This window comes from Erinaceus europaeus, chromosome 21 (genome assembly GCF_950295315.1).
Source record: "Erinaceus europaeus chromosome 21, mEriEur2.1, whole genome shotgun sequence".
Classification (NCBI taxonomy): Eukaryota; Metazoa; Chordata; class Mammalia; order Eulipotyphla; family Erinaceidae; genus Erinaceus; species Erinaceus europaeus.
The window spans coordinates 21302309-21323403 of NC_080182.1; the positions used below are offsets into that span (position 1 = coordinate 21302309).

At 44.0% G+C, this 21095-nt stretch overlaps 1 protein-coding gene across 1 annotated transcript; it reads left to right on the forward strand.

Moving 5' to 3' along the window:
- Nucleotides 1-15098: 15098 nt before the first annotated feature.
- On the forward strand, nt 15099-16822 carry LOC103108571 (heterogeneous nuclear ribonucleoprotein A1-like). The gene is made up of 2 exons (XM_007517531.3): nt 15099-15520; nt 16049-16822. The coding sequence occupies exons 1-2, from the start codon at nt 15159-15161 to the stop codon at nt 16647-16649; spliced, it is 963 nt and encodes a 320-aa protein (XP_007517593.2). The 5' UTR covers nt 15099-15158; the 3' UTR covers nt 16650-16822.
- Nucleotides 16823-21095: the final 4273 nt, after the last annotated feature.

The following is a 21095-nucleotide window of genomic DNA, read 5'->3' on the forward strand; positions in this document are numbered from 1 at the left end:
TCCTTCCTTCCTTCCTTCCTTCCTTCCTTCCTTCCTTTCTTTCTTTCCTTTTTTTTTTTTTTTTTTGCCTCCAGGATTACTACTAGGGCTCACTGCTAGCACTACGAATCCACTGCTCCTGGTGGCCATTTTTTTTCTTTTCTGTTTTATTCAATAGGACAGAGAGAAATTGAGAGGAGCTGGAGACAGAGGAAAAGACAAAGGAAAGAGAAAGACAGATACCTGCAGACCTACTTCACTGCTTATGAAGTGTTCCCACTGCAAGTGGGGAATGGGGGCTTGAACCCGGGTCCTTGAGCTTAGTACTATCTATGCTTAACCCGGTGTACCATTTCCAAGTTCCCTAAACATTTTCTAATTTTTTAAATTTATTTAATATTGGATAGAGAGAGAGAAATTGAAAGGGAATGGGGAGATAGAGAAGAGAGACAGAGAGACACCTGCAGACCTGCTTCACCACTCATGAAGCTTTCCTCCTGAAATTGGGGGCCAGGTACTTGAACCTGGGTCCTTGCACACTGTAATGTGTGCTTAACCAGGTGCACCACTGCCTGGCTCCCGTATTTTCTATTATAATTTTTTATTGGCACACTGAGGCTTAATGCTGGCACTACAAATCCACCACTCAGAGCAGCCATATTTTTCTTTTTTTTTTTTTCTTTCTATGTTTTCCTGGATAGGACAGACAGAAATTGAGTTGAGACAGGAAGGAGAGGTAGAAAAGGAGGGGGGAGAGAGAGAGACCCCTGCAGTATTTATTTCTCTGCTCGTGAAGCTTTTCCCCACGCAGCTGGAGAGCAGGGGCTCCAGCCTAGGTCCTTGTGCATGTGCCCTAACCAAGTGCACCCCCGACTTTTCCTATGCAAAAACGAATCATGACTTTTCTGATGACCCAATATCTTAATTGTAGTGATGGCTGCACAGACCCCATGCCCTCATCAAAGCTTACAGATGGCCCACCAAAAAGTATATTTTATTAAATGTAAAGACACAAAAAGTTGAAAAACAACTTGTTGTTTCTGGTCTTCCCAGTAATAGATAATTATTTTTCCTTTAGTCATCTTTCTACTGCCTTACTTTTTTTTTTTTTTTTTTTTTTACCAGAGCACTGCTCAGCTTTGGCTTATGGCAGTGTGGGGGATTGACCTGGGACTTGAGAGCCTCAGGCATGAAAGTCTCTTTGCATAACCATTATGCTATACCCCCACCCACAACTTGTTGTTTCTATAAAGAAAAATATTTGGAATTTAAGAAAAGAAAGTGGCAGTCTGGGATGCAGCACAATAAACAAAGTGTTAGACTTAAAAACGTGAGAGCCTGAGTTTGATCCCTAGCACTGCATGAGCCAGAGTTCTTGCTCTGGCTCATGAGTCTGGTCTTTCTCATTCTCCCTGTCATAGTAATAAATAGATACACCTTACAGAGGGGGAGCAGGGGCAGGAGCAATGGAAAACATGAGGTGAATTAAACTGGGTATACTGTATTGCACCAAAGCAAGGACTCTGGGGAAGGAAAACTAGGAAGGGGTGGCGAGCACCTTCGAATCCCGGTACAAGATGACAGGAAAGAATCTAAGTTTGAGGTGAGAGTATTTTACAGACAGCTGTCACAGCGTGCTGAGAAATTGTACCCAGGGATCAGCAACTGTACTGTCAACCATTATCTACCCAATAAAATGTTTTGAAGGAGAAAAAAATAAATCTGAAGCAAAGAGAAAGGGAGAGAGAGAAAGAAAAAGAGATAAATCTGCCAAAAAAAAAAAAAAAAACCTTCTTTTTTCTTTTTACTTTAGTGACAATTATAACTTTCTTTTTGCTACAATACTCTGGGGAGTACTTGCTTATTCTATGCTTTCTTTCCTTGTAAGAGAACAAGGACATGATTGTGTGTTGCTTTTTTTTTAATTTTTTGCCTCTAGGGTTATCTCTGGGGCTCACCTGCACTAGGAATCCACTACTCCTGGAAGCTATTTTTCCCCCTTTTGTTGCCCTTTGTTGTTTATCATTGTTGTTGATATTATTGTTGTTGTTGGATAGGACAGAGAGAAATCGAGAAAGGAGGGGAAGACAGAGGAAAAGAGAAAGACTTGCATACCTGCTTCACCACCAGTGAAGCGACCCCCTTGCAAGTGGGGAGCCAGGGCTCAAACCTGGGTCCTTACACTGGTCCTTGCACTACGCACCACATGCGCTTAACCTGCTGAGCTACTGCCCGGCCCCCACTGTGTGTTACTTTTTTCTTGGAACATTCCTCAGTCTTTAAAAATGAGCTGGTCACTGTCTCTAAATGTGAGCCACCCCAGGCCAGGAGCTGGGTAGTTTTTTGGTGTAAATTTCTGAGGCAGAGACAGGGTACCCCAGTGCACCTTAAGGCACTTAAACACAGATCTAAGGACTGTTGTTTTTTTTTTAATTAAAAAGAAAAGATTCTAGTAAGTGTCAGCTGGTGATGCACTCTATCGAGAGCACATGGTACCATGCACAAGGACCCAGGTTCACATCCCTGGTCCCCATCTGCAGAGGGGAAGTTTCAAGAGTGCTGAAGCAATGCTACACATTGTCCCTCTCTCTCTCCTCCTCCTCTAGCTCACCCTCCCCTCTCAATTTCCCTCTGTTTAAATAAATAAAATGGGGGTGGGGAAGATTGTAGTCCAAGAGGTGGTAGGATGGGTTAAGTGCTGGACTTTAACATGGGATCCTAAGTTTGATTTGTGGCAATTAATGTGCCAGTGTGATGCTCTGGTTCTCTCTCCATCTCCCCTATTCTTACCAATAAACAAAACAAAATATAAAAAAGAGAAGACTGAGCCAGGAGGTGGCTTATTAGTAGAACACAGGACTTGCATAATCCCATGTTGAATTCTGGCACCACAGATGCCCAAGAGTTGTTCTGACTCCCTCTTTCACCCTCTAAATTAAATAACTAAATTAAAGGAGAAAGAGAGGGGGAGTGATGGTGCACCTGGTGCACATGTTAAAATGCTTAAGGACCTAAGTTCAAGGCCTTGGTCCCCACCCAAAGGGAGGAAGCTTACTGAGCTGTGAAGCAGTGCTGCAGGTGTCTTTCTCCCTCTCTATCATCCTCTTCCCTCTCAATTTCTCTCTGTCTCTATCCAATAAGTAATCAATTAAAAGAGAGAAGACAATTCTATAGGAAATCTATTATCCTATGTATTCCCCAGCCTGAGGGGAGAAAAAGGAAATCCCAGGAAGAATACAGAAAGAAAAAGCAGGCATCCATGATAAACAAAGATTCAAGTCAATATGCAAGATCCTGGGTTCGAGCCTCAGCATCATATAAGCAAAACTAAGTAAGCAAATACAATTAAAATGAGCCAGGTGGTAACACACTTGGCAGAAGGTACACATTACACACATGCACAATACTGGATGAGTTCAAGTCCCCTACTCCCCAGTCCCCACCTACAATGGGGGAAACTTCACAAGTAGTGGAGCAGTGCTACAGGTATTTCGCTTCTCTGTCTTGATCTCTCTCTGTCTCTTACCCTCTACTAAAAGAAAAAAATATGGCCACTGAGAGCTGTGGAGCCATCATGCAGGTACTAAGCCCCATCAATAACTGGCTCAAGCCCCCGGCTCCCCACCTGCAGGGGAGTAGCTTCACAGGTGGTGAAGCAGATCTGCAGGCATCTAGCTTTCTCTCTACCTCTCTGTCTTCCCCTCCTCTCTCCATTTCTCTCTGTCCTATCCAACAATGATGACATCATCAACAACAACAATAAAACAACAAGGGCAACAAAAGGGAAAATAAATAATAAAAAAATATAAATAAAAATAACAAATACAAGAAAAAGGGCTGGGAAAAGAGCATAGTGGTTATACAAAATGACTTTCATACCTGAAGTTCTGAGGACCCAAGTTCTATTCCCAGTGCCACCATAAGCCAGAGCTGAGTAGTGTTCTACTAAATAAATAAATGTTAAAAAATGTAGATCAAGAGACCTTATTCTCTACTATGCAGTTAAAAAAAAATAAAAATCTAAACCCAAACAAAAACTTGGCAAGTATTTCTGACTAGATAGAAAACCCTTGGTTATGAGAACTTTCTCTTTCTCACACTTCCGTCTCTGCCTCCCTTCCTTCCTTTCTTTCTTTTTTCACTTCCTTTCCTTCTTTTGGATATAGACACAGAAATTGAGAAGACACCTGCAGCACCATTTCATAGTTCGTGAAGCTCCCCTGCCCCTGCAGCAGGTGGCGATAGAGGGCTTGAACCCAGGTCCTTGTGCACTGTAATGTGTGCACTCAATCAAGTGGGCTATTGCCTGGCACTGAGAACTCCCTTTCAAATGGCAATGAGATTGTAAATCTTGGAGAAGTAAAGCAAAGTAAAAGGGCCCCAACTCCTCTATCTATAAGGGTCCCACTTAGAGTAGGATAGAAGCCATGAGAAAGGGAATGATCGTGGAGACTTATCTTGAGACAAAGGTGGGTGCCTGTATTTATAGAGAGCGTGCCCTTCTTACAGCGAATGGTTTGCTTCCTGACAGGACACATTTAGGATCATCAGAGGCTCAAATTTACTGGCAGACATTATGCAGTAAATTATCTCTGGCTATAAAAGCATGCCCGATTTATGAGCGCAGAAGAGCCTGCAATGTCTGACTATTACAATGTCAATAGACAATGTTCAAGTTCTAATAGTCTCCTTATGAGCACTTATCAGCATCATTCATTTTTAAAGAGGAAGAGAATAGTGAGGGAATTGGCAGGTGTCAGAGATTTTTTTTTTTTAATCTACATGGCAAGTAGTCTGTCCCCAAAACATTTTATCAAAAAAAAGCATTTTAGGATGGGACATGAGAGAATTGTGGTACAATAGCATTTGCGGTCCAGCAAATCTGAATGTCATCTGACTTTGCTTCTTCCTTGTAACAGAATCAACTCTTTCTTTGAGTTTTTTTTTTTTTTTTTTTTTATCTATCAGGAAAGATTGTCTTCTCATTGTGTCATCACAAGACTAAAGTCAGTTATTTTGGGTTGTGCTTTGTAAATACCAAAGTGCTGAAAAAACGGGAAGGATACAACCAAGGAGGTGGCTTAGTGGGTAGAGGACAGGGCTTATATGTCTGAGGTCTGGTCTCTCTCTTCCTCTCATCAAATAGATAAAACGAATCTTTCAAAAATGAGAGGTGCTTTTGGGTTCTTTTGTTTGTTTCCCTTATAGCTTTTTTTTTTTTTTTTTTTTTTTGCCACCAAATGAAATGGAAAATCTGAAGAGTATCAACTTACACTCCCCATACCACAGGTGGCTCATTAGCCAAATCTAAACTACTCACAAGTATTACAAGGTGCTCCCAGCCAGCTGATTCCTCCCTAGCAAGGGGGAACTGTTTACTGTCAGAATTTAAGCAGCTGCCTCTCCATGTATAGGGTTTATTTACAATTTACAAAGGGAACCTCAAGACCACATAAATTTGGGATTGCAGTGATTGAGATCCTTATTCTGTCATCAACAGAACTCATAAATAAATTCCAGTTTCTTTGTCTTTCCTAGTCATTGTATTAGGTTTTGTTGTTGTTGTTGTTGTTTAGCTGAACACAGTTCCATCATTTAATATAGTGTCAGGGACTGAACCCAGGGCCGCATCTTGCAAGGAAGGCATGTATACCTGGTTGGGCACACATGTTACAAAGTGGAAGGCCCCAGGTTCAAGTCCCTAGTCTCCAACTGCAGGAAAGAAGCTTCACAAATGGTGAAGCAGTGCTACAGGTCTTTCTACCCCCCACTCCCTTTTCTTTTCCAATTTCTCTCTGTTTTATCAAAATTAATAAATGAATAGTAAACTGAAAAAGGTCCATTAAAAAAAAAGAAAGTGCAAAGTTGGAGAAGATATATAAAGAAGGAAGCAGAAGGGACATAATTTACAAATTTTGTTAAATCAAATGTGGACTGGAATATAGAAAGGACCTAATTTTTACTTTTCACTTGTTCCCACTCTGCTGTGGGTGCTGCCCTGGGACTTAGAGGCTGTCTGTCTGACATTATTTTAATTCCAGAGACAGACTGCACCAGGCTAGCAGTGGCCACCTCAAAAGTTATCATTTGGGAGTTGGCAGTAGCGCAGCGGGTTGAGCGCATGTGGCACAAAGCGCAAAGACCAGCATAAGGATCCCAGTTTGAGCCCCCGGCTCCCCACCTGAAGGGGAGTCCCTTCACAGGCGGTGAAGCAGGTCTGCAGGTGTCTCTCTTTCTCTCCCCCTCTGCCTTCCCCTCCTCTCTCCATTTCTCTCTGTCCTATCTAACAATGACGACACCAACAACAATAATAACTACAATAGAAAACAAGGGCAACAAAAATGGAAAAATAAATATAAATACTTTTTAAAAAAGTTATCACTTGGGAGTCAGGTGGTAGCACAGCAGGTTAAGCGCAGGTGGCACAAAGCAAGGCCCAGCATAAGAATCCTGGTTCGAGGCCCCGGCTCCCCACCTGCAGGGAAGTCTTTCACAAGCGGTGAAGCAGGTCTGCAGGTGTCACTCTTTCTCTCCCCCCTCTGTCTTCCCCACCTCTCTCCATTTCTCTCTGTCCTATGCAACAACAACGACATCAATAATAACTACAATAATAAAACAACAAGAGAAACAAAAGGGAATAAATAAATAAATATTTTTTTTAAAAGTTATCACTTTCCCACCTTTTTAGCCCCTCCCCTAAAGGGCATCGCCAGTGGTGACTATATGGCCTGAAATGTTTTCTTTCTTTTCAATAAATGCAACTGTTCAAGCTTAATCCTTGGCATCATTACATGCCAAAGCTAAGCAGTGCTCTGGTCAAACACCACACAAATAAACTGACATGCATGGTTGATTATATTCTAGGAGATTTAAAAAAAAAAAATCAGGGTCTAGGCAGTGGCATACTCGGTTAAGTACACATGTTACAATGTCCAAGGACCCAGGTTCAAAACCTGATCCCCGTCTGTAGGATGGAAGTGGTGAGGCAGGTCTGCAGGTGTCTCTTTCTTTCTCCCTCTCTATCTTCTCCCCACCCCTCTCAATTTCTTTCTTTCCTATCAAATATAAATTGAAAAAAGAAAAAGGAAAATCTGGCCACTGGGAGTGTTGGATTCATCATGCAGGCACCGAGTCCCAATATACACATATATATATGAAAAAATATTTTAAAAGTAGAGACAATAGCATAATGGTTATGCAAAAGATATTCATTCCTGAGGCTCTGAAGTCCCAGGTTCAACCACCCAACTACCATAAGCCAAAGCTAAGCAGTAATCTTGTAAGTAACAATAATAATATAGGGACACAGACCTATGGTTATTGGGAATGATGTTAACCTATACTCCTATTATAATCTTATATCGCTATTGATTCAATATGTCAGGAGAAAAATAGATTGAATGTCTCAACTTCATTAACTGCCTAGATTTCAGTTCAGAGTATATATTCTTTTAGTTTAGGCACTTAATGTTTCAAAATTGTAAACTGATTGAATTCTGGCACTGGGTTTAAGTTGTTAAAACATTTCTAAATATAATAATAAATAAATTTAAAGAATCATTTGCCACTCCTATGTGTTGCTTTGGGGTTCAGGAAATATGGCAATCACAACTATGCCCAAGTGAGAATAATAAGATCTATACTTTGCCTATTTCACCTTTGTACCTTCTGCCTTTTCCAGGTCAGGCTCATGACCAGAGGAAATGTGACGTGCACACTATTTTACCATAGAACTATTCAAACTGATTCAAAGCCACTTGGTTGCTGTGAAGGAAACAGACCCAAAGACAAGGCATGCTGGGCTAGCCTGGGGGGTGCCTTCTTCCCAAGTGAGAACCCTCTGGGTTAGAGAGAACTCAACTGGAACCAGCCTGGGCTGCTGCTTACTCAGCGATGCAGGAGAGACCAGGAACTCCTGGTGGAGTGGGAACACAATGTGTCCTTATTGATCAGAGACAATCTTTTATAGGACAGAACGAGAAGTGGCAAGTCTGACAACGAAATGTCTAGGAAAGGGGGTGGAGAAAAGGAAAAAGCAGGCTAAGGTAGAAACTTCCTCAGCAACTGTTGGGAAGGTTTTAACCTGTAGGATTAATGTTACCCTGCAGGCAGGGCGGGTCTCCAGGTAGAAAGAAGATAGATCAAAGATATGGCTGGGTAGGGTCATCCTTTCAGGCAAAACAATGATTCTGTAAATAGGCAATAGTATCAGGAATTCAGGGGAGCTGGCTTAATGCCCAAAACTGAATCATCCCCTCTGCAGGTGGAGATCAGGAGCCAGAACCCTGGGTCCTTGCACATGGTAATCAGGGCTGGGGAGGTAGATAGTATAATGCCTATGTGGAAAGCCTTTCATGCCCGAGGCACCAAAGGTCCAGGTTCAATCCCTATAAGCCAGGGCTGAGCAGTGCTCTGATAAAAATAAATGTTTACCATACGGCCTCTTCGACCTTCTATGACTCCATTACTATTGGAACTATTCAGCTCAGCTCGTCAATGTATATAAGCCTCCCAGTGCCTCATGGGATAATGAGGTCCTGCCTAGCCCGAATCACCCAGCCGTTTACGTTGGAGACTTTAATAGTCATCACCAAGACTGGGGATATTCCTCCACTCGTGCTGACGGCTCTATCTTAGCCGACTGGGCTTCAGCGAATGACAGCCAGGTTCTTTTCACAGTGCTAGATGGAATAAGGACTCGTCACCCGACCTGTGCTGGATTAGCACAGTCAACGGCCAAGCCTTTCCCGCTACGAGACAAGTTCTCAAGTTCTTCCCGCACAGTCATCACCGCCCAGCTATCATCCACATTGGTCTCCAGCTCCCACTGATTCTGTGCTCGGAGAAACTAAGATGGAACTTTCAGAAAGCAAACTGGCGTCTGTTCAGTGATCTTACCAACAAATCTATTCCTGCAATTCCAATTAACTCTATCCCCTCTGAAGATTCCTACAGGCGCTTCCGCCAAGCCATCTTCAAAGCAGCTTCCCAAGCCATTCCTCGTGGGAGACGTGCTAACTATACGCCTTGTCTTGATGCTGAATGCGAGCAACTACTAAAGCAGTATGATGAGTCGGGCGACCCAGATGTGGCTGACCATCTCATTGCCTCCCTGGATGCAGCACGCCAAGCCCGCTGGCAACAACTCAAGGAAAGTCTGAACTTCACCCACTCAAGTAGGAAGGCCTGGAAGCTTCTTCACAGACTGGGTGCCGGTAGCCAACCCCCTCCCATCTCCCATCCTCCCGTATCTCCAAACTCAGTGGCCAGTCACCTAACTCAAGTTGGACGTGCTAAGATCGACCCAGTCTGGAAAAGAGAAATTTCCCATGAGTGGTCATCCCACTTCTGGTTTTCTTGTCCATCTCCAAAACTCTCTCCCTTTACACTGTCTGAACTGGAAGAAGCTTTGAAGAGGGTTAAACCGGGAACAACTGCTGGCTATGATAACACCACCCCAGAACTCATTCTTAACCTGGGCCCCGCGGCAAAGAAGTGGCTCGCTTCATTCCTGTCCCACATCTTGGAATCTGAGTTTATGCCCAAAGTTTGGCGTCGTGCGAAGATTATAGCAGTTTTGAAACCAAAGAAAGACCCAACACTGGCCGCCAGCTATAGACCAATTTCTCTCCTCTCTGTGTGTTACAAACTCCTTGAGAGGCTGCTTCTGTCACGTATTTCTCATCTTACAGAGAAATTCCTATCACCCGCCCAAGCTGGTTTCCATCCAGGAAGATCTACCTGCGAACAAGCCCTGGCCCTCTCAACTTACACTGAAAATGGATTCCAGAAGAATTTAAAGACGGGTGCTGTCTTTGTTGATCTCACAGCAGCCTATGACACGGTCTGGCACCGTGGTCTCCTAGTGAAGATCTCAAGATGCCTGCCTCCATGGGTGGCCAACACTATATCGTTTCTTCTCCAAAACAGAAGATTCCGGGTGCATCTGGGTGACAAGTCTAGCAGATGGAGACTTGTCTCAAGTGGCCTCCCCCAGGGCTCTGTTCTGGCTCCTACGCTATTTAATATTTACATCAATGACCTTCCAGAAACTTCTTCAAGGAAGTTCACCTACGCCGATGACATCTGATGTGCAACTCAGGCATCAAAGTTCGACATCCTCGAGGAAACACTCACGAAAGACATGTCTCTGATATCTGATTACTGTAAAAAATGGCGACTAATCCCTAGCACTGCAAAAACGGTATCATCTGTTTTCCATCTACACCATGCCTCGGCCTCGCGTGAGCTTAATGTGCAGCTTGGCAATACGAGAATCCAGCATGAAGCCCAGCCAGTCTATCTTGGCGTTACTCTCGATCGCACTCTGTCATTTCACGATCATCTCATAAAAACTGCAGCAAAGGTGGGCGCGAGGAATAACATCATTGCAAGACTGGCCAGCTCCTCATGGGGCGCGAGTGCTTCCACACTACGATCATCATCTCTGGCATTATGCTATTCCACTGCAGAATACTTTGCCCCAGTATGGTTCTGTAGCCCCCATGTCCACTTGGTCGATTCCAAATTATATTCCTCCATGAGGATAATTTCTGGAAATTATGCGTTCCACCCCGGTTCCATGGCTGCCAGTTCTTAGCAACATCGCCCCGCCAGATATTCGTCGGGATGCGGCATCATCTAAGTTCATTTTCCACGTCTACGCTCGACCTGACCTGCCAATATACGCGGATATCTTCACCCACCCTGCCCAACGCTTGACGTCTCGTCACCCAATCTGGTCCCCTACGCCTACACTGAACTTCTCTGTTCCAGTCTCTTGGAAACAGAGTTGGCAGTCAGCTGAGGTAAAGAATAAACACCTCATCACAGACCCCTGCAAGTGTCAACCCGGTTTTGACCTAGCACGTTATGATTGGGCCCTCCTCAATCACTATCGAACAGGCCATGGCCCGTGCGCCGCTATGTTCCATCGCTGGGGAGCCAGAGACGACCTGAATTGCCCCTGCGGCTCCAGACAGACTATGACCCACACAGTCAACGACTGCCACCTCTCCAGATTCAAAGGAGGTGTCGAAACTTTACATCAGGCTCAACCTGACACTGTTGACTGGCTATGGAAGAAGGGCAAACGCTAGAAGAAGAAAAATAAATGGAAAAATAAATATGTAAGATACATCAGTTAGAGATGACTAGAAGCAAGGCTCAGTTTGACAAAGCCAAGCTCACTAACCTAATGCAAGAAGAACTGAATGCCAGAGAGGTAGCAGGACAGCTCTCCACACAGAATTGCAGGAAAGGGTGGAGTATAAGTGAAATAAGGTATATGGAGCAGTATGTTTGACAGGCCCAAAGCAAAGTGGGGTCCTGCATAATTGTATCCTAAGTCTTGGACGTGGACCGGAAGACCAAATGGTTCCTAGAAATAATAAAGTGACCTTATCTGTGAAATGTGAATATCTGACTCCTGGAGTTGTATCTGAATTGTTAATCAAGGCAGCTTCTTCTTGTCAAGAAGAATGGGATTTTCTGTCCTTATTTACATAGTCTCACCCAGCAATGTTCCTGATAGTCTATGATTTTATAGAAAATTCCTCAACAATATCCATCTACCTAGCCCCACAACGGATCACCATTATGGGCGGGACCCTCGCGGCTGGCGGCAGGAACCTGGGTTTTGGGCGCTGGAAGCGGGACCTCTCGGTTTCCAGCAACAGAACAGAGGCTGCCTTGCGAGCCAGAAGTGTTCTCATTTTGCGTTGTCGGGGCTCAGTGGCGGCCGTGCTCAGGCAGACGAGACTCCATGGGGTCGTCCAAGAAGCACCGTGGGGAGAAGGAAGCGGCCGGGTCGCACCGGAGGCGCCATCAGCCTCAGCCTCCTCATCGGGAACAGAAGAAACACAAGCACCATCACCAAGTGAAGCTGTCCTTCCTGCCAGCGCCATGCAGGATTTTAATTTTAATATTAAATAAAGCCCCTCCTGGCTTTACCACCCTCCATTGGAATTAGCAGTAACACCTGTGGCCAGAAGCTAACTAGACTAGGGCCTGTGCCTTCAACATCCATCAATGGAATTGGCAGAAGAAAAACCTGTGGCCAGAGGCTAACAGGTGTCATACCCTAAGTCGAAGAGTCTTGGCCTAGCTAGCTAGTGCTGCAAATACCCAATAACTATACACGTCAAGAAGTAAAGAATGAAGGATGCCTACATCTACCTAAGAGCCCCCCAGGCATCTGGTGTCTGGGCTGGCCTCCCTGCTCCAGAGGTACCTGAACTTAAAGGTAGATTTTAAAAGACCAAGCTAGGGGCAGGGTGGTCGTGCACTTAGTTAAGTGAGTACACATGTTATGCACAAGGACCTAGGTTTGGCTCCCACTCTGCACCTACAGGAGGAAACTTCACAAGATGTGAATTAGGTCTGCTGGTATCTCTGTCTTTCCAACTCTGTCTCACACTTCTCTCCCAATTTCTCCCTGTTCTAATAAAAAAAAATATTTAAAGGAAAAAAATGGCTACCAGGAGTGGTGGATTCCTCATGCCAGCTGAGCTCCAGCAATAATTTTGGTTGCAAAAGAAAAACAAAAACAAAAAAGACCAAGCTTGTCTTTCAATGGGAGTGGTAATCAGATCATTATGACACAGTGAGAAGGTGCTGTAACAGGGGATTTAATTTAGATATAACTCACGTTAAGGAAAACCACCCGCAGGAGGCAGTCCTTCCATTTGGTAATAGCAGAAGTTGGCCCAATGTAGGTGGGAAGCAGGCTACCATCCAGTAAATACTAGACAAGACATGGGAAAGAGGGAAGTTACTGGGGAGATGGTTCAGTCAAACACAGGACTTGCATTTATGAGGCCTTGTGTTTGCTCTTTGACACCACTTATGCCACAGCAGTGCTCTGGTTCACTCTCTCCCTCTTTGTCTCTCATAAAATATCTCTTTAATGAGGGAGAGGTTGACAAATGGGAGCAGTTGCAAGTGTTGGCAAAGATGAATCAAAAGAATGTCTGGAATGCTAGGGGAGAGCCATGGAACGTAATTAAAGTTTATACTAGACTCTCCTACAGTTTATAGTGGAAAGCACAGGGCACCGTGGTGTGTATGTTCTGTGTTCAGGAAAGACCTATTTTAGTAATCTTCCTATTTATATGCAAATAAAAGACAAGTATGCTTACAAAGGACAGTGCCACTCAAGGACATCTAGAGGCACCTGATGTAGCACCAAAACCCAGATGGTGTGTGAATACACACAGACAGCAAAATAAGTTTACAGACAAAGTAACAGAAGAGTTTTAGGTTTATTATAAGTATGACAGAGTGGCTCAGTAGTCACAGAACAGCTGCTGCCTGTTTTCTGCTTACATACTCTTCAATTGTGCTGTTGGGGAAACAGGGAGGAATATGCCACTAGCCACCCTGGCATCAGGGTCAGATTTAAAAAAAATTTTTTTTAATGATCTTTATTGAATAGAGACAGCCATAAATTGAGAGGGAAGGGAGTGATAGAGAGGGAGACACCTGCAGTCGTGCTTCACCACTCACAAAGTTTCCCTCCTTCAGGTGGGGGCTGGAGGCACGAACCCGGGTCCTTGCACATTGTAACGCGCACTCAACCAGGTGTGCCCTGGCCCCTCAGGGTCAGATTTTGTCCAATTTGATTATCAGGTGTAAAGTTGTGTATCTGTTGATATTTGGAGTGTCTAAAAGCTGACAGTTTTGCCTTGTAAGCAAAATGCCAGGACTCTTGAGAAGACAGTGGCATCATTTTGTAAATTTTGCCCTTAACTGCTCAATCTTCTTTTCCTCTTTTGATATTTTTATTTATTTATTTTTATTATTACATAGAAACAGAGAGGAAACAGAGGGAAAAGGGGAAAGAGACAGAGAGACACCTGCAACCCTGCTTCACCGCTTGTGAAGCTTTCCTCTTACAGGTGGGGACCAGGGGCTTGAACCTGGGTCCTTATGCACTGTAATGTGTGTTTAACCAAGTGCACTACTGCCTGGCCCCATTTTCCTCTTTTCTGAGCACTTTATGGGAACCACACTGGCATTCAACCAGTGCCAGCTTGCAAGAGAGAACACAATATTCTAGATATAACTGGCTACAATGAGCAGCAGGGTGGCCTCTAAGATTTAGATTTAAAAAAGAGTTGTATCTTTCTGGATCTTTGGAGGGAGCAGATTGTCCAAACCAGATAATCCTCCTACTTGTCTTTCTATGAGCCAAGCCCAATCAGAAGTAGGGAGCAGGAGTGAAAACAACAATAAACAAATGGAGCTACATGAAACTAAAAAGCTTCTATACACATTGAATGCAAACTACACAAGGATAACCAGGCAATCCAGTAACTGGGAAAGATATTTACACATCACACATCCAACAAGTGACTGATAACAAACATCTAAAAAGAATTGGTACAGATCTACAAAAGGGAAAAAAAAAAAGCCCAACAATCAAAAGTGGGTCAAAGAACTAAATAGTTTTCTAAAGAAGAGATATTGGGGGGGGGGGGGCAGGCAGTGGTTCAGCACATGTTTGAGACTCAGGTTGGAGCCCTCAGCCTCCACCTTCAGGGGCAAAGCTTTGTGAGTGGTGAAGCAGTGTTGCAGATGTCTCCTCTCCCTCTCCATCACTTCCTTCCCTCTAGATTTCTGGTTGTCTATCCAGTAAATAAAGATAACATTAAAAAATAATAGAGATTCACATATCCCACAGACACACGAAGAAATGCTCCACTTCACTTATCATTAGAGAAATGCAAATTAAAACTACACTGAGAAACCATCTCATACCTCTGAGAATGGCCTCCACTAACAAATAAGAAATGACAGGTATTGAAGAGGTTGTGGAGAAAAAGTGACTTTGTTACACTGGTTTGGGAATGTGAACTGGTGCAACCTGTCTGGAAGACTGTATGGAGAGTCCTTAAATAAATAAAAATGAAATTACCAACAATGCCACTCTTGGGCATTTATCCAAAGGAAACACCAATTCAAAGGGACATATGCACCTCTATGTTCACAGCTGCATTATTTACAATAGCCAAAGAGTGAAAGCAGCCTAAATGCCCATTAACAGATGACTGGCCAGGGAATTACAGGAGATTTACTCTATAGAATGTACACAATGAGATACGTCGGCAGAATTACTCCTTTCTGCCTGTGGACGTTGCCGAGTGAGCATCGTGAGTTTGTCTCCTTCAGTTGCCACCATGTCAAAATCTGAGTCTCCCAAGGAGCCAGAACAGCTGCAGAAGCTCTTCATTGGAGGCTTGAGCTTTGAAACAACAGATGAGAGTCTGAGAAGCCAATTTGAGCAATGGGGAACTCTCACAGACTGCGTGGTTATGAGAGACCCAAACACCAAGCGCTCCAGAGGTTTTGATTTTGTCACATACGCCACCGTGGAGAAGGTGGATGCTGCCATGAATGCAAGGCCACACAAGGTGGGTGGGAGAGTTGTGGAACCAAAGAGAGCTGTCTCTAGAGAAGATTCTCAACGACCTGGTGCCCATTTAACTGTGAAAAAGATTTTTGTTGGTGGCATTAAAGAAGACACTGAAGAACACCACCTTAATAAATAAAATAATCTTAAGATTATTTTGGGGCAGGGGAGACAGCATAATGGTTATGCAAACAGACTCTCATGCCTGAGGCTCCTAAGTCCCAGGTTCAATCCCCCGCACCACCATAAGCCTGAGCTGCTGAGCAGTGCTCTGGTGTTTCTCTCTCTCTCCTCTCTCTTCTCTCTCTTCTCTCTCTCTCCATCTCTCTCAAAAATAAAATTGGGAGTCGGGCTGTAGCGCAGTGGGTTAAGTGCAGGTGGCGCAAAGCACAAGGACCGGCATAAGGATCCTGGTTCGAACCCCGGCTCCCCACCTGCAGGGGAGTCACTTCACAGGCGGTGAAGCAGGTCTGCAGGTGTCTATCTTTCTCTCCTCCTCTCTGTCTTCCCCTCCTCTCTTCATTTCTCTCTGTCCTATCCAACAACAACAACAACAACAATAATAACTACAACAATAAAACAACAAGGGCAACAAAAGGGAATAAATATAAAAATAAATAAATAAATAAAAATAAAATTAATTTAAAAAAATTTTTAAAAAGATTATTTTGAACAGTATGGGAAAATTGAAGTTATTGAAATCATGACTGATCAGGGCAGTGGCAAAAAGAGAGGCTTTGCTTTTGTAACCTTTGATGACCATGATTCTGTTGACAAGATTGTCATTCAGAAATACCATACCGTGAATGGCCACAACTGTGAAGTGAGGAAAGCCTTATCAAAGCAAGAGATGACTAGTGCCTCATCCAGCCAAAGAGGACGAAGTGGTTCTGGAAACTTTGGTGGTGGCCATGGAGGTGGCTTTGGTGGAAATGACAACTTCAGCTGTGGAGGAAACTTTAGTGGTCAAGGTGGCTTCAGTGGCAACCGAGGTGGTGGCGGATATGGTGGCAGTGGGGATGGCTACAATGGATTTGGCAATGATGGAAGCAATTTTGGAGGTGGTGGAAGCTACAATGATTTTGGCAATTACAATAACCAGTCCTCCAATTTTGGACCTATGAAAGGAGGAAACTTTGGAGGCCGAAGCTCTGGCCCATATGGTGGTGGCGGTCAATACTTCGTCAAACCACGAAACCAACGTGGATATGGTGGCTCCAGCAGCAGCAGTAGCTATGGCAGCGCCAGAAGGCTTTAATTGCCAGGAAACAAAGCTTAGCAGGAGAGGAGAGCCAGAGAAGTGACAGGGAAGCTACAGGTTACAACAGATTTGTGAACTCAGCCAAGCACAGTGGTGGCAGGGCCTAGCTGCTACAAAGAAGACTTGTGTTAGACAATACTCTTGTGTATGGGCAAAAAAAAACAAACAAACATTGGAGGACTGTATTTGTGACTAATTGTATAACAGGTTATTTTAGTTTCTGTTTTGCGGAAAGTGTAAAGCATTCCAACAAAGGGTTTTAATGTAGACTTTTTTTTTTTTTGCACCCATGCTGTTGATTGCTAAATGTAATAGTCTGATCATGACGCTGAATAAATGTGTCTTTAAAAAAAAAAAAAGAATGTACACGATGGCTAAAGTTAATCTTGGCATCCCTGGGCCCACTATAAAATTAGAAGCACCAGGAAACTTGTTGCATCACTCACTCTTGAGGGCTACACGTGTGTATGTATGTGTCTTTCTTTCTTTCGTTTTGCTGATGAGGAAAGTGATATTTAAATCATCTTCTAATGTGATTTTGCATGTGGAAGTGCCTAGGTTCAAACCCAAGAGTAGAAGCATCTAGCACTTGGGCTGCTTTACCTTACTGCTTCCATGTTTTTTTGCCTCCAGGGTTATCACTGGGGCTCAGTGCCTGCACTGTGAATCCTGGAGGCCATTTTTCCCCCTATTTTATTGGATAGGACAGAGAGAAATTAAGAGAGGAGGGGGAGATAGGGAGAGAGGAAGATAGACACCTACAGACCTGCTTCACAGCTTGTGAAGCTACCCTCTGCAGGTAGAGATCTGGGGACTCAAACCAGGATCCTTGTGTGGGTCCTTGCCCTTTGTACTAAGTGCTTTTACCTGGTGCACCACCGCCTGGGGTGCTGGCATTACAAATCCACTGCTCCTGGTGGCCTCCCCCCCCCCATTTTACTGGCTAGGACAGAGAGAAATTGAGAAAAGAGAGGATGACAGAGAGGGAGAGATAAAGAGACACCTGCTAAAAATCTGGATCAGGGAAGAGAGTAGCTCCCATACATGAGAAAAGTACATAAATATTGTTAACTGTAAATGCCATAATTTGATCTGGGGCCCATATTCAGCACAGGAACCGTTGTAACCTCCACATCCCGGTAGGTCTGAGTACTGACCTGCTTTTAATGGATTAATTAGGCAAACTCCTGGCCTTTTTACTTAGAAGACCAGGAAGATAATGTGTTGCATGGAAAAGAGGCTGAAATGTGCCCCCCACAGTGTCTAGTTCATTATGCTATAAAACATTGGGGACACTATAGTTTCAGATATTTTAAACTTTTAATTAGGAAAATGTAAAGGCATGCACCAGAGAAGTAGATTGGGCAAAGAGAGATGGCTCCATGCTGAAGCCAGTGCCCATTTTATTCACTTCTAAGGCCCCTTCATTTCTTTTCTAAGCCACACCTATACCCATTACCACTTCAGGTGTTCTTCATTGTCCTTTTCCCTCTGCTGATGTCCAAATTAACAGGGCAAAAACAAAGGTTCCTGGTCACAAAAGTCTGGGTCCTGATGGAACTGGTGTTCAGGCTTCTCTGACCCTCATTTTCCCCTAACATTGGCACTATCAGCTGTTGTATGCTTTACATTGGGTTGTTCTAGCTCTCCCCCGCCAAGAAAATTGGATCAGTCCTGCTAATTTCGCGGGCCCGCTTGGCCCCGCCCCAAGAGGGTTCCAGAGTTCCAGAGTTGGAGAGTTGGAGAGTTGCAGAGTTAGAGAGTGCTTGGCGCCGTCGCGGGGGAAAGAGGCAACAGAGTTCTGTTTGGTGATTAGTTTGTCTTCGTTTATGAATCGTTGTTCCTGAATAAAGAAATACAGCTTTCCTGCCCAGCCGTATGTCTCTGGTCATCTCTGTTACCCGCCCGTGAAGCTAGCCTGGCCAGCTAGAGCCACCGAATTTTAACAACAATCAGCTACATATCAGGTGCATAAAAATTGAAGCTGGTAGCGTGTATGTGTGTGTGTATTTTATGCCCTGTCAAAATAGTTTTTATTAATTTGTTTTAATGCTTATTTATGTATCTGTCTTGGGTAGAAACAGAGAAATTAAGAAGGAAGGGGGATATAGAGAGGAAGTGAAATATAGTGACACCTGCAGCAGCACTGTTTTATTGTTTATGAAGCTTCCCCCCACAGGTGGGGTCTGGGGAAAATAAAACACACACACATACACACACACACACATGGAGGGATATATTCCATCTCAAATATATATTTTAAACAACTTTGCTTTTTTTAAAAATTTATTTATTCATGAGAAAGATAGGAGGAGAGAAAGAACCAGACATCACTCTGGTACATGTACTGCTGGGGATCAAACGCAGGACCTCATGGTTGAGAATCCAATGCTTTAGCCACTGTGCCACCTCCCAGACCACACAACTTTGCTTTTGTCATTATTAATTTTTTTTATCAGAGCACTGCTTGATTCTGGCTTACATTGGAACTGGGGATAGAAGTCCTAAATATGATTATTGGCAGTTCATATACTTTGGTCCTCTGCTCTCTCTTTCTCTACTAACTTAGTTTTTTTGGTTTTTTTTTTCTTCTTTTTTTGGGGGGGTCTTATTTTATATTATAGAGACAGAGGGAAATTGAGAGGGAAGGGGAAGACAGGGAGAGAGAGAGACCTGAAGCACTGTTTCACCACTTGCAAAGCTACCTCCCTGTAGGTGGGGACTAGGGTCTTGAACACAGATCATTGTGCATTATAACATGTGCGCTCAACCAAGTGTGCCACTGCCTAGCCTCTCTTCCCCCTCCCCCTCCACCTGTCTCATCAGTAACTCTTCAGTAAATAAACCCATTAAATGGCACGGTGACATAAGCTATGGTCTGGTCTCTAGAAATGACTCTTGGAATAGACCAGGATTGGAGAGGGGAGAGTCAAAAGTTGCCATTGGAAAAGCTGGTTGCCAACTCTCAGAGTTGTGAGCCACAGAGCAAGAAGCTGTGCCACCATCACAAAAGCCTCCTGACACCCTGAAGCTTGTGATAGGACACTAGACTACAAACACCAGGCCTCATGCTCTAAAACTGTCTCTCAACACTCATGAAACTAGCGCCTAGACTTCACAATGAGGAACCAGCAGTTTCCACAGCCAAGCTAAGAAAACATCAGCAGGCCTGTCATCAAAAGATAAAGGATAATACGTGCTGTCAGAGTATGGAGAAAAGGGAACCTCTGTGGGGGCTGGGCAGTGGTACACACAGTTGAAAGGCCACGCTGCCATGCGCAAGGACCTGGGTTCAAGCCCCTGCTGCTCAACTGCAGGGAGGAAGCGTAATGAGTGGTGAAGCAGGTCTGCAGGCATCTCTCTTTGTCTCTCTCTCTCTCTCCATCTCCCCATCCCCTCTCATAAAAATAGAAAGAAAAGGGAAAAAATGGCCACTAGAAGTGGTGAATTCCTAGTGTGAGCACTGAACCCTAGTGATAATCCTGGTGGCAATTAAGAAAAGGGGGGGAGTGTGGGGGAAACCCTGTGTACCATTGATAGGGAAGAATTTTGTTTGTTTTTGCCTGCAGGGTTATCACAGGAGTTCTGTGCCTACGCTACAAATCCACTGCCCTGTGGCCATTTTTTCAATGTTTTGTTTGGATAGGACAGAGAGAAGATGAGAGGGGAGGGGAAGAGAGGGAGAGAGAGAGAGAGAGAGAGAGAGAGAGAGAGAGAGGGACTTGCAGACCTACTTCACCACTTGTGAATCTACCCACCCCTACTGCAGGTGGGGAGCCTGGGCTCAAACCAGGATTCTTGAACAGGTCTGTAGGATTATGTGAAAGCATGGTAGACCACAGGGGAACTCCCCCATCCTTGAGATGGAGGTCTGAAAAGACACCCCACCTGTCAGTCTCTCCCTTTCGGGGATAGAGCTTGGAGGGAAATGCTTACCTAACTTAGTTCCCCCTTGTCAGTCTCCCAGCTTCACAGAGGCCTGCAACCTCTAACACTTAACTCATTCCCCTGCTACAAACCAAATGGTTGCCTGCTTGAAAGTTCACTTAAAGTTCACTATAAGTTCACCATCTTTGATCACATACAAACTATACTTCATCATCCTGCCTTTCCAGAAACTTAACAGTGAGACCCACACACACCTTATTTCCCCGTTCTTTGATCATCATGTCTTACATCAATACTCTGCCCTTCTCTGCTTTATCTCACTCTGCTGTTTTAACCACCATGCTTTTCTTTTTTTTTTTTTCATGTTTTTCTTAATAACTTTGGTAAATTAATATCTCTTGCCTCATGGTAACTAATTGTCTTGACCTTTTGGTATCTCATCAGTTCTCGTCATTCCTTAGCCCTCCCCACCATAGGGGTACTGACATTTTGGAAACCTATGATTACTGACATATGTGAAAAAGGTTCTTTGTTCCACCTTGCTATATAAGCCCT